Genomic DNA, 12,652 nt, shown 5'->3' with positions numbered 1-12,652 from the left:
CTACTATGTTGGGCATAAAGGTTCCAGAGATTGGAGGGCTCCATTGATTACTGTCTCCCCCACCCCCCAAGACATGAGTTATTTTCATGATTATAGCTTTATAATAGCCAAAATCCATTAATTGCTTAATTGTATATTTAAGATTGAGAAACAGCAAGGTTGAATTAGTATATTAATGTATATTAATGCCTCTGATTTGGTTTATTTTCTGCCTAAAGTGCAGTCACTCTAACAAAGCCTCCCTTTTGTTCAGATATGTGTGAATAATAACTGATAACAATTTGCTTTTAGAATCTTAGTGAATATTGAAGTCACAAAAAGTCATGATAATGTTGGAATTTAGAAATTCCAAATGCAGAAAAAGAATTTCTCTGAAAGTAGGTAGAGGGTAATGTTATTTTAAATTCTTTCAGATTTTTAGTTCTGTAATAATTTCCATATGTGAGTCCATGAATTCTTCAAATTTGGAATGATATGACTATTTATTTGTATTTTTTATACACTAATAATTAGAAATTGACCATGTTACTTTTCCTAACTAGTTTGCTATGCTAATGCATTGTTAAATTGCATGGAACCTGTTCCCAACTAATTTTGTCATGTTTGCAAGTAACTTTAGTCTGTAAAAATGTTGCTGTGAAGTAAAAGAATGGATAAAATTGTATACCTGGTTCCAGATTAACACTATTACTTTATGATAAAGCATGAACAGATTTTAGACCTTGTCTGTAACCTGTAAAATACTGGTTCTTTTGTCACTTACACCTTTGAGAGTATTTAACCCAGTTCTTTAATGGAAGTAGGAGTTCAGAAGTAAGAACACTAAAAGATGGCGGGGGAGGGGGGAAGAGATTGAGATTGTCAGAATTTTCTGGTTCCCTTCTTATTAGCTGTCAAGAAAATTTGGTTGGTCATGCAGTTAATACCTCCTCTCTGTAAACTGTGTTTACTTGTAGGTTAGGTTCTTGGTTTGCATTAATTGTAAAAATAATGTATTATTTGAATATGGCAACTGGCCAATTCGTCATAACTTTGTGGGCGTATCTTATCTGTGTATACTTTTACCAGCCATATATAGAATGCCATCTTTATCACGGAATTTTGTCTTTTTTAGTTTCACTCAATGTACAAAAATACTTTTCTGTTTTTGCTTTTTTTGTTGCATTTCTCTCCTTTATTTTGGTTTATAGTTTGTGGGAGATGTTCCCTCATGGCAGTAGGAGTTGGAGACAGGCTGATAATAGTCCATGGGCAGACAGGAAGCAGAGAGTGAAGTAGAATTCTGCTTTGAAATCTAAAGTGGGTTTTGTCCTCTCCATCCTCTAAGGTTCCACAACCTTCCAAACAGTGCCACCAACTGGTGATTTAAGTGACCAAACACATTAACGCTCAACATTCCACTTAACCCTGCACAAGCCTTAGCCATTTATGTTCATAATGCAAAATGCATTTGTTTTCACTTTGCAGAGTTCCCACAATCTTTAACAGGCCCAACACTATTCAGAAACTCACTGTCTCTTCTGAGACTCTAGGCAGTCTCCCTTTAAAATAATCAAGCTTAATATTTCAGTATGTAATAGCACAGAGAAGCATTGGAGATATTAGGCCTACCAGCCAAAAATCAGACCAAAGCCAGCTCCAAACCACAAGGACAATCCCACAACTCTTGTGTTCAGCATCTGGGACTTAGGGCACATCTGGACTCTAAAGGGAGTAGTAGGTAGTTGCTCCAGCTTCCCCCCATTCCTTTTAGTTCTTTATATTTCTAAGAGTAGCTTTTTGTAACCTTACTTACTTTTCCACATAAGAATATCCTTATTTGTGTTGTTTCATATAGCTCTTTGTTCATGGATTTTTTTTTCTGATGACACATAAAGTAAAAATTTTTGTGATTGATGAGAATTTTGATGATGATTATCATTCATGTATATATATTAAATAAACACTATAAATAACCTTGCACTGTATAGTTATGATTTTTGGAATAGTTACTCTGTAAACTTTCCTTTTTTTCTTTTTGCACTTAACTACATTATGAAGGGCCTAGGAAACTTAAATTTTCACACTTAACAATTCTTAAGTAGAAGAAACAGAATTAAAATGTTAACATCAAATAGAGTGTGGTATACAGAATTTTATACCTTGTTAAAGTGAGTCACATTTTAACTTGGTTTTCTTGGTGTTTTATTGCTACTTTGGCTGTTACCATTATTGGAGAAATAGGTGTAGTTCATGAATTCTTTCAGAAGAGTATGCTTTTTCTTTTTTTAAGCAGAAGAAAAGAGACTAACAGTGGTTAATTTCATGCATATATCAAAAGCTTGGAAATAACTCCAAGTATTCTTAACCATTTAAACTCCTAGAAATACGTTGGTGTGCTGCTGGTTTTAAAGTTAAATTTAGATGTAATAAGTGTATTTGTATTTATTTCAGTCATCACTGAATTTTGAGAAGCATTCTGAAAATTTTTCATGGACAGAAAATCGTTACGATGTGAGTCGTCGACGACATAACTCTTCAGATGGCTTTGATTCTGGTATTGGACGTTCTAACGGAGGTAACATTTGCTAAGGAACGGTAGAATTTGTGATAGTTTTTTAAATGATCTTTTAGGCTGTTTTGATTGCTATTCAGTCACTAAGTATAACTATCTTTGAATTTATATTACTTTACTGTTATCAAATAAAGGTAATTTTGGGAGGAAAGAAAAAAATGGATGGCGTACGCATGGCAGAAATGGTACAGAAAACATAAATCATCGAGGGGGATACCATGGTGGAAATTCCCGTTCTCGTAGCAGTATTTTCCATTCTGGAAAAAGCCAAGGACTACATGAAAACAACATCCCTGACAATGAAACTGGGAGGAAAGAAGACAAAAGAGAACGCAGACAGTTTGAGGCTGAGGATTTTGTAAGTTTCTCATCATTTTAATACAAACGATGTTTGTGCAAGTGCCATTTCAGCATCAGGGTACTTCTAGGTTTTTGTTGTTGTTGTTTTTATATTAGTGCAGGTAATTTTCATTTGATCTTTATTTTTTATTTTTGTTTTTGTTTTTTCGAGACAAGGTTTCTCTGTGGCTTTGGAACCTATCCTGGAACTAGCTCTTGTAGACCAGGCTGGCCTCCAACTCACAGAGATCCACTTGCCTCGGCCTCCCAAGTGCTGGGATTAAAGGTGTGTACCACTTACAGGTAATTTTCTGTAGGATCATCCTAACAGGTGCTTGTCCAGTTGTGGGTGTTTTATATTGAGTCAGGGTTTCGTACTTCAGCCCAGGCTAAGTTGAGCTACTTTATTTTAAAGTTGTCTACTCTATTTTAAAACTCGTATTTTGTATGGAATCACATCTTTTTTAAAATTACCTTTTAGTTTTGTTTGTGTGCTTTTATGTGTGTTGGTGTAGGTCACAGTGTGTTGTGGAGGTTAAGATATGTTGGCTTTTTGTTTTATTGAGACTGGGTCTCATTTTGTAGCCCTGGAACTTATTATGTTGACCAGGGTGCCAGTTTCAGAGAATTAAAAGAGGCAAGACTCATTCTGAATTTGGACATTGTGGGCTTGGGGTTCAAATGGAATAAAAGGAGTTACTCCCTTTTTTTTTTGTTTCCTGCTTCCATGATTTTTTTTTTCTGCTTCCATGATCTTAATTTCACTTTTGTACAGTGACTTTCTTACTCTAGTGAGCTAGGCTTTCTGAAAACATGCACTAAAATAAACATTTCCTCCTCTATGCTAATTTTCTAGGATATTTAGTTATGGCTACTAATATAATAAAAAAGGCAAATATAATACCTTGACTGGAATTAATGAAAGAATGTATACAGTGTGCTAAACATTGTTCTTACTAATGTTTTGAGATATGGTTTCACCATCTAACTCTTAACTGCCCTAGAATTCACAGAATAGACCAGACTGGCCTTGAACTCACTGCCTGTCTGTACCTACTTTCCACGTGCAGACATTAAAAGCATAAGTTACCTCCAGAGAATAGCTTTAGGGAGTTGGTTCTTTTTCTATAATATGTGTCCAGGTAATAGAACTCAGGTTTTTGAGTTTGAACTCAGGCACCTTTGCCTTCTGAGCCGTCTCCTTTTGCCACTTTAAAGGGATATTTTTGGCGACGAGTTTTGTCCATAAAACAATTCCCTTCCTCCTCCGTTCCCATCCTTTTCAGAATCTTTTGGCATATTTATGTGGTTTTCATTCCTTAAGAAAATTGAATACTTTCCCTTAGAACTAGTAGCCTTGTGAGTTCAGTGGCTTATTTACAAGTGCCTCATAATCTCTCGTTTTCTCATGTGTGCACACACACAGAGACACACAGACACAAAGTCTTGAAAAGGTATTTTGCTAAGATGGGGTTTTACTATGCTGCCTAGACTTGTCTGGAACTTAGGGCTCATGTTATTCTCCTGAGTTAATGAAAACGAGATTTCATTTATTTTCTTGCTCCTTAATCTCGGTATGTGTCTTTAAACACTAAAACATTAAAGAAAAATGACCCAGTAACATTCTTACTTTGGGTTTTGTTATTGTGTTGTTTTGAGTTAAGGTTTGTGTAGCCTAGGCTGGCCCCACACTTACTATGTAGCTGAGGATAACTTTGTCTTCATTTCCCAAGTGTGCTTGGCTCTGATTCATTCCTGACAATTGAAAATTCATATGTTGTGTAAGTAGGGAATCAGCACTTTTCTTTTTATATATTATTACTACTATTACTTAGTATGTATTTGAGTTGCTGTATTTAGTCTTATTGCTGTTCATGGCATGCAGAATATATAGTTTAACATGACAGGCAGAATCTGTGTTCTCATTGAGCTATTCCTAGTGGGAAGACAATATCAAATGAAAAAAAAAACGTATTTTGCAGAGAATTTGAATAGGAAGTGACTGAGTAGTTACTTAGGTTAGGGAAGTCTAGAGAAGTTTCTTTGTAACATTGAATCTGGGACTTAATTGATCAGAAGGAACAAGCATTACCAGCACCTAAAAACTGGGAGTGGGTGTAGCTCAGGGCTGGAACATGTGCTTTGTATGTTTAAGCCCCTGGGTGGGATTCCCAGCACCACAAACACTAAGACAATCTGGGAGGAAGAAAGGATTAATTTAGTGTAAAACATTTTAGTTCTTAAATTATTCCAGTGGAAGACTAGTGACAAAAAGTAATGCTTTGTTTGAGTACTTTAATAACCAAAGACAAAGTATTTGGACATTTTTGGTCGCATTTCCCATAGCTCAAGGGAAAGAATTTGATGGATTGGGTTTAGGGCAAGGGAGTGGTTAGGGAAAATGAAGAGGAAATGATTTGTTTTAGGTGTTCATATCAAGCAACATTGATTATTGCTGCATCTTAACCATTTGAATGGTTTATTTTTTCCACTTGATGATCACCAGGTAATTTAACTTACATCATCAAACTGGGATAATAATGTACTCTCATGGTGCATTAAACAGTGTAGTGAGGGGCTGGAGAGACAGCTCAGTAGTTAAGAGCACTGACTGCTCTTCTAGAGGACTCGGGTTCAATTCCCGGAACCCACATGTCATCTCACAACTCTCTGTAACACCAAGATTTGGAATATATGCAAGCAAAATACCAGTGCACATAAAAATAAAAATGATTAGAAAATGGTACTCTAGTGAATTAAACACATCACATATTATAAGCTCCTTTAAAATTTATTTCTTAATTTAGTATTAAAATTATATCATTTTCCCCTTCTCATCCTCCCATGTAAACCACCTTCTCTTTTTTTAAAATTCATGGCTGTTTTGTTATTCATGTATGGGGGGGGGAGAGGAGGTTCACTAGTATATAAATACATCCTGTACCATTAGTTTATCCAGTACTAAATGGCTAGCTCTGAACATACATACATACATACATACATACATACATACATACATACCGCTCTTAATAAGATTAATGGCTGACAGGCATGGTGGCAGAGACAGACTGATTTCTGAGTTTGTGGCTAGCCAGGAATGCAGAGTGAGACAGTGTTTCACGCCCCGCCCCCTCCCCCCCAACCCACGCTACCCTAATTGCTGCTATTTTATTATCTCTCACTTAGAGTTCTAGGATAGTGGTTATCAGTTATTGTAACTTTAGGTCTGGAGTATAGACATAATTTATAGTTAATATATGAACTATACAGATTATAGTTGTGTATTTAATATTTGCATGTAATTAAGAAAAGATATCTAGCCATTAAATAAGCTTATTTCTCTTTCTTTTGTTGTTTTCTGTGAAGGAATTAGGTGTACGGGTTTGCATATATATTATGGGGTTCCATGCCAATAATAATTCATTTCTGTGCTTAATTATAAGTATTTGTACTTGGATTCATTTTGTTCATTATAAATGTTAAGTGTCTTCTGTAAGGAAATCAGGCTGTGTTACCAGGTAATATGAAAAATAACCTGGTATACTGTAAAGTTACTCTAAAGAAACTGTAAGTCGGGCTGGAGAGATGGCTCAGAGGTTAAGAGCATTGCCTGCTCTTCCAAAGGTCCTGAGTTCAATTCCCAGCAACCACATGGTAGCTCACAACCATCTGTGATGAGGTCTGGTGCCCTCTTCTGGCCTGCAGGCATACACACAGACAAAATATTGTATACATAATAAATAAATATTTGAAAAAAATACTTTAAAAAAAAAAGAAACTGTAAGTCTTAGGATTCTAGAGTAAACATCTACCAAGGTTAGCTTTAGAGTATCATTAATGCTCTTAATTCTTTTGAATAATCTTTAGCACCCTTTGAAATAAATTTCATACTTTGCTTTGGTAATGTGTGTTTGCCTTGTTTCTTTTTTGACATGCAAGTTACAGAAAAAGTAGCATACAGTTGTTGTATTTAGTTCCTTTTGTTGTCTCTTTGAGACAGGCTATCATGTAGCCCAGGCTATCCTCAGTCTCATTATATATTCGGGATGACATTGTGAATTTTCTTGCCTCATCCTCCCATTGATAAAAACACCTAATAGAATTGGTGAAGAGTATAATTTTCATCTCTTTTGTCATAATTGTATATTGCAGAAAGCATTATACTTCTGACTGGGGTTTTTCATTTGCTGCTGTCTTGCTCGACTTTGAACTAAAGCCGGTGTTCCCTATCCTTTCTAAGAAGCAGCTACTCTAGGGGCTCTGTTTTTTTTGTCTTTTGGTAGATAGTGTTTTTTATTTAACTAGGCCTGGCATGTATTAGACCAGCACTTTACCAGTATGCTACATTTCTATCCTGTGTCTTTGTTGTTCACTTTATTCTAGGTGCTCTCCTAATAGTTAGGTGAAGGTAAAGATTCTCTTTGTCTTCAACTAGCAGTGAGAATAAACAGACATTTTGATGGTTAGTAGAGAAAATTGAAAGAAAGTTTATGGAGAATTAGTTATTATAACTAAAGCCGATCATATATGTTATAAGATGTGTAACCATGTGTTTTCTTTAAAGGATCACACTTATATGCCTTGGTACATTTTTAAATTTAATTTTCTTTCAGCCATCTTTAAATCCTGAATATGAGAGAGAACCAAATCAGAATAAATCTTTAGCTGCGGGTGTATGGGGTAAGTACCTATTTTATTTTATTTTTTTTTGAGGTACTGAATATATTGTATTTGTAGGTTACCTCTTTACAAAAAGTATAAAATAGGGTACAGTAAAACTAATAATAATTACATTTAATTTGCTAAGTTGCTGAAGTAGTAATACCTTTAAAAGGAAGGAATTTGGGGTATAAATTTGAATTGAAATACTTAATTTGCACATGCTAGTGTCATTAAGTATGCTTTTTAAGAATGATTCTAGGTTAATGTAGTTTTGAGAGCAGCCTTGATAATCTCAAATAACTCAGTACATAGTTTAAATTTTTAGTTTTTTATAATTGAACTTTAACTGGGAAAATAAGTTTCTAGTAACATGAAGTTAATCTTTTTTATGTATGAAAATGGTTTTGTGTAGACTTAAACTAAATTGTATAGATTTTCCTTTGATTAGTCTATATTAGAAATTATTTGATATGATTTTTAAAGCTTAATGAGAGTTTCTGGTAAATAACTCCCTTTAAAACTGCTGAATTTAATTTGATAATATCTTACAGAAGAAATTGCACTCATAGTAAAAATTAGAAAGTTTTAAAAGATTTAAGTGAAGTTTAAAATAATGGAAATTTTATAAGATTTCTGAAAAATAAACTTGAATTTGATACCAAATTAAAAGTGCTATCCATTTTAAAACTTGTACACATGTTCAGTTGTAATTTTTTAATTGAAAACCAACAGCCTACTAAACAAGGATTGTGGCTTATGATTGCATGCTAGTCCTAATGATAATGGCATTATTTTAAACTTTGCCACTTCCTGTGCTAGTCTTAATTGTATTTATGGGTTAAAACTGGAAAATTATTTTGCTTTCTTTTGATCTCCCTTTTTATTTAATGGCTTTTGAGGGTGGGGGAGGGGGTGGTCAGACATTTTTGTTAGAACCATGTGAATGGCATTGTTTTTTCTGTATTGCAAATTAGTATTTCTACCACTCTCCCCAGGCCTACACGCCCAGACACACACATACCCAACCAAAAAAATCTCCCAAGCTCCTCTCTTAGGTATGTTTCCTTATTATTCAGTTTTTCTGGGAACAACTGATTGCATAAGAATATAGAATCTCCTGAAAAGTGTTAAATAGAATTTCTAAGAAATTAGGAATAATTTGGATTTTAGTGGAATGAAAGTAAATTTTTAAAAGTCAAGAATATCAGCATTTGTCATATAAACTATAAGATACTAATGTGGTACTGTCCTTGATTGACTTATTCTTAGTAATGATTTAAAGACAAAGACAGTTTTGAAAACTAGGCTAAAATGTATTAGCATAAAGATTTTGGTTCTGCTGTTTCAGAGTTGATTTAAGGATTTTGAATACTAGTGGAAAAGATGTAAAATGGGAGGTAAACTCTTTGATTTGTTTAGGTAAACTAAGATGTGTCTGCATTAAAACAAAAGGTTAATTGTGGAATGGCTAATTATTAAATTTCTAGTACTTCTTGTAGGAATACAATGAAACGCTTCATTGTATCACACTGCACACTATTCCTTTCTCATTTTACACCCTGGGTTCCCAAGTATGCTTTTCCTCATAGCAACATTTAGAATAGCTATGTTCCTGAGGAAGATGAGAGGATTTTAGCAAAGACGCAATAGAACTTTTCTAGTGATACTTGCAGGTAAGCAAAAATTTACTAACAAAACTTCAGTATACATAAAAAGAAAAAAAGATTTGTTTCCCAAACTATGTTTGACTTTGTCAATCATACTTGGGGCCTATTCTTAACATAATACACCTATTAAAAAAAGACTTGAGGGAAATTAATTAAGCCATTTAAAATAAAGTTATTACTTAAGTTTATTTTTATTTGGGATTTAGCTGGCCTTATTGGGAACACCTTCATCCAAGCTTTCTATACCCAGAACTTCCATACTTTTTTTTTGTCTTAACCAGTTTACAGCTATTTGGTAGAAAAGATTAATAACTATTAAGTAATCTCTGTGTTCTTAATTACATAATGCCAAAATAGCAATTCAGGATACTTGGCAGTGTGTTACTAAGAATTTTTAAATTATTGTGTTACTTTTTCTATTTGGAGGTTGAGGAACAAGGAAAAAGATGAGTGTTTATGTTTGTACCAGAAATCGAGGACACTATCAATACACTTGCGATGTTTCAGAAGTACTAATGGACTGTGCTTTGTGCATATCACCAGGACTGTTTTAACTGTCAGTCCTTAAGATAAGAAGTCATGCAATAATAATGTTTTACGTTATGTAGCCTCTCGTCAGCATTCATATTTGTGTGTATTTGATAAAATGAAGACCTTCTAGGTTTTGCTCATAGCTGATATATAGTACTTTTTAAGTATAAGATATATTATTATTAAAATATTTTTGTTTAGCATTCTAAACCTAAGCTTAGCCCCCCCCCCCCCTCCCGTTGTATTGTTAGCTAGTGAACTGTAACATAGCTAGCTTGGACCATACAGATTGAGAAATGTTGCACTAAACAGAGTATAATGTTTTGACAACCAGTGAAGTCTTTTTTTTTTTTTTTTTTTGAGAAACTGGATTAAGGGAGTATTAGCAATAGATCATTTTGCTTGAATATTGAAATACATTCCTTTACTATCTGTCTTGTGAGAAAACTGACCATTTTGCCATTGTAGGAAAGGGGAAGGCAACAGTTTTAATATTGAGTGGGAGAAATTAATGGAATATGCGTAGAGAGTTTGAGGAAAATAAATCTTCAGAAACATGACTTACTTTGGTGGGTATGATGGTATAGACTTATAATACCTGTTTGGAAGCACAAACAGAAAGAAGGGTAAAGTTTAAAAAGGAAAGACATTTCAGTTACTTACCATAGGAGTTGTTTATATTTGCAAAGCTTTGCCACCCATTCACCTTGAGGCAGGGTCTTAATGAGCTTGACTTCTGATCTTCCTGCCTGTGTTTGCCAAGCTCTGGAATTGCATGGCTTGTAAGATATCTTTAAGCCTGTTCTTTATATGACTGAAGCAGGAGATATAAAGGAAAGACACTGTGACTGTTGATAGTAATATAAAGTTAACAGTGTTAACTTGATTAAAACAACTGTAGATTAAAACAGATTGGTTAAAGAACATTCAAACAGCAAAAATCAGTGTCTTATGTTTTTTTTCAAATAATGTTTAGCAGATTGTTTTTCTCTGTAAAAATAAGTGTTACAATAGGAAATTGAGTAATTGAAAACTATAGTGAAAGACAGTGAAAAAAGAGATTGAATCAGTGAATTGAATTGTTCAGGCTCTCTAGTCAGGTCATCCTCAAATATTCAGTCTTCCTGTCTCATCTACCTGAGTTCTTTTTATTATCTTTAGCAATATTCTAATTTTTTTTTCTTGAAAAATTTAAGCCAGTTTTCATCCTACCAGTGACTTTGATTTAAGAAATTTAAAAACTGATTCTTGTGGGCTGGAGAGATGGCTCACCAGTTAAGAGTACTCACTGCCAGCCTCAGCCTCTTCCAAAGGACCTGAGTTCAGTTCCCAGTTGGTGGCTCACAACTATCTATAATGAGATCTGGTGCCCTTTTCTGGCCTGCAGGCATACATGGAGGCAGAATACTGTATATAATTTTTTTTTTCGGTAGGTAGAAGAAAGGGTGTACATGATAAGACAGCAATAAAAAGTTACTTTATTGTAAGATGAGTTATTTAGGATATTAGAAGGAAATAATATGAATTTTAAAACATTACCTTTATAGTTTTAGAATAGAATTCATTAACAGTTATTATTAACAAAGATCTGAGATACTTTTTGAATCTAAAAACTTACGTACTTACAAAGATGTAAAAGTTGAGAAATAGTCTAAAGAGATAAATAATAAAATAATATTAAATGAATATGTTAAGTGTACATATTAGTTTGTCACTCCTTCCATTACTTGCAGGGGTACTATTTGACACAGGGTCTTATTTTGTAGCCCAGGTTTGGCCCAAACATGGCCTGAGGCCAGACGAGAATATTGGGTTTTCTGCTTTGTCTTTCTCCACATTATTTGTTTGAAATGAACACCCGAACCTGGAGCAAGGCTGACAGTCAGTGGTCCTCCTATCTCTCTCTACTCCCTCAATGCTGGGATTACAGACACACATGGGGCCACAACAGCCTTTACATAGATAGGTGTTAGAGGTTTGAACTTTGGTCTTTATGGTTGCACAGTGAGCACTCTTGACTGACCCACTGAGCCACCTCTCCGATTCCTAAGAAAACTTCCTTTAAAAATTGTATTTGTTTATTATTTTGTGGTTGCTTGCTTAGAAATGGCAGTGGCATGTGTGTAGAGGTCAGAGGACAACTTGTGGAGGTCAACTTCTCTCTTTCTAACATGTTGATCCTTGGGGATCTAAGTCAGTTTTTTCAGGTGTGATAACATGTTCTTACCTGCTGAGCCATCACGCTGGCCTCAAGAAAATTTTAATTGGGCAACTTTTGTATATTTTATCCAGAATAGCTTTATAGGATATAGATATCTTTGCATGTTTCTCTTGTAATTTTTTCTTCTCTTACATGTTAATTTAAGTTCTAGGAAAAGCATACCTTTTGAGTTTTGTTACAGTATTGAAAATAGCTTATGCCCTTTGTATATATTTTGTATACTTTAAATATAAAAAATTATAATAATTATAAAACAATACTGTATCTTATAAATGAAAGGCAACTTCTATAAAGTTAAATAATAAGGTTAGAGCTACTTGGGAGTTAGTATTAGAGTTTGACAATCATGTACAAAATCCTATTCTTGCATCACGATACTTCAGATACTTAAAACATAACACTATATAGGCTTCTCTTCACTCTAATTCCCTATCATCTTTCTTCTGGTACGGTTGTCATCTCTTACTTTTGCTGCTTATTCTTCTGAGAGCGACATCTTAGGCTTCACCTTTCTTCTTTATAGGGCATTCCATCATTCTTTGCACTGAGGACCTCATTGAAGAAACATCCTGAATATTTCTTGCTTCAAGGAATCCAATTTTAGGAAAGGTGAAATTTGTAGTCAGAATCAACTTGAGGATCAAAGAAACAATTATTATATCTATGCTTTGTCTTCTC

The 12,652-nt window shown here is 34.2% G+C and overlaps 1 protein-coding gene across 3 annotated transcripts in view; it reads left to right on the top strand.

The window, feature by feature from the left end:
* Gpbp1 (GC-rich promoter binding protein 1) overlaps window positions 1-12,652 on the top strand; it is a 65,962-nt gene that overhangs the window by 37,221 nt on the left and 16,089 nt on the right. For 2 of the 3 annotated variants that reach the window (XM_050152769.1, XM_050152770.1), the window contains exons 4-7: window positions 2,434-2,557; window positions 2,689-2,912; window positions 7,507-7,573; window positions 8,551-8,610. In XM_050152769.1, coding sequence (XP_050008726.1) covers window positions 2,434-2,557; window positions 2,689-2,912; window positions 7,507-7,573; window positions 8,551-8,610 — 475 coding nt within the window. The remainder of the gene's footprint in view (window positions 1-2,433; window positions 2,558-2,688; window positions 2,913-7,506; window positions 7,574-8,550; window positions 8,611-12,652) is intronic. The other variant, XM_050152771.1, reaches the window with a different exon arrangement.

This window comes from Alexandromys fortis, unplaced genomic scaffold (assembly GCF_014885135.2).
Source record: "Alexandromys fortis isolate MF-2015 unplaced genomic scaffold, M_Fortis_MF-2015_v1.1 scaffold_73, whole genome shotgun sequence".
NCBI classification, from domain to species: Eukaryota; Metazoa; Chordata; class Mammalia; order Rodentia; family Cricetidae; genus Alexandromys; species Alexandromys fortis.
This window is presented reverse-complemented; position numbering and strand designations above follow the sequence as displayed.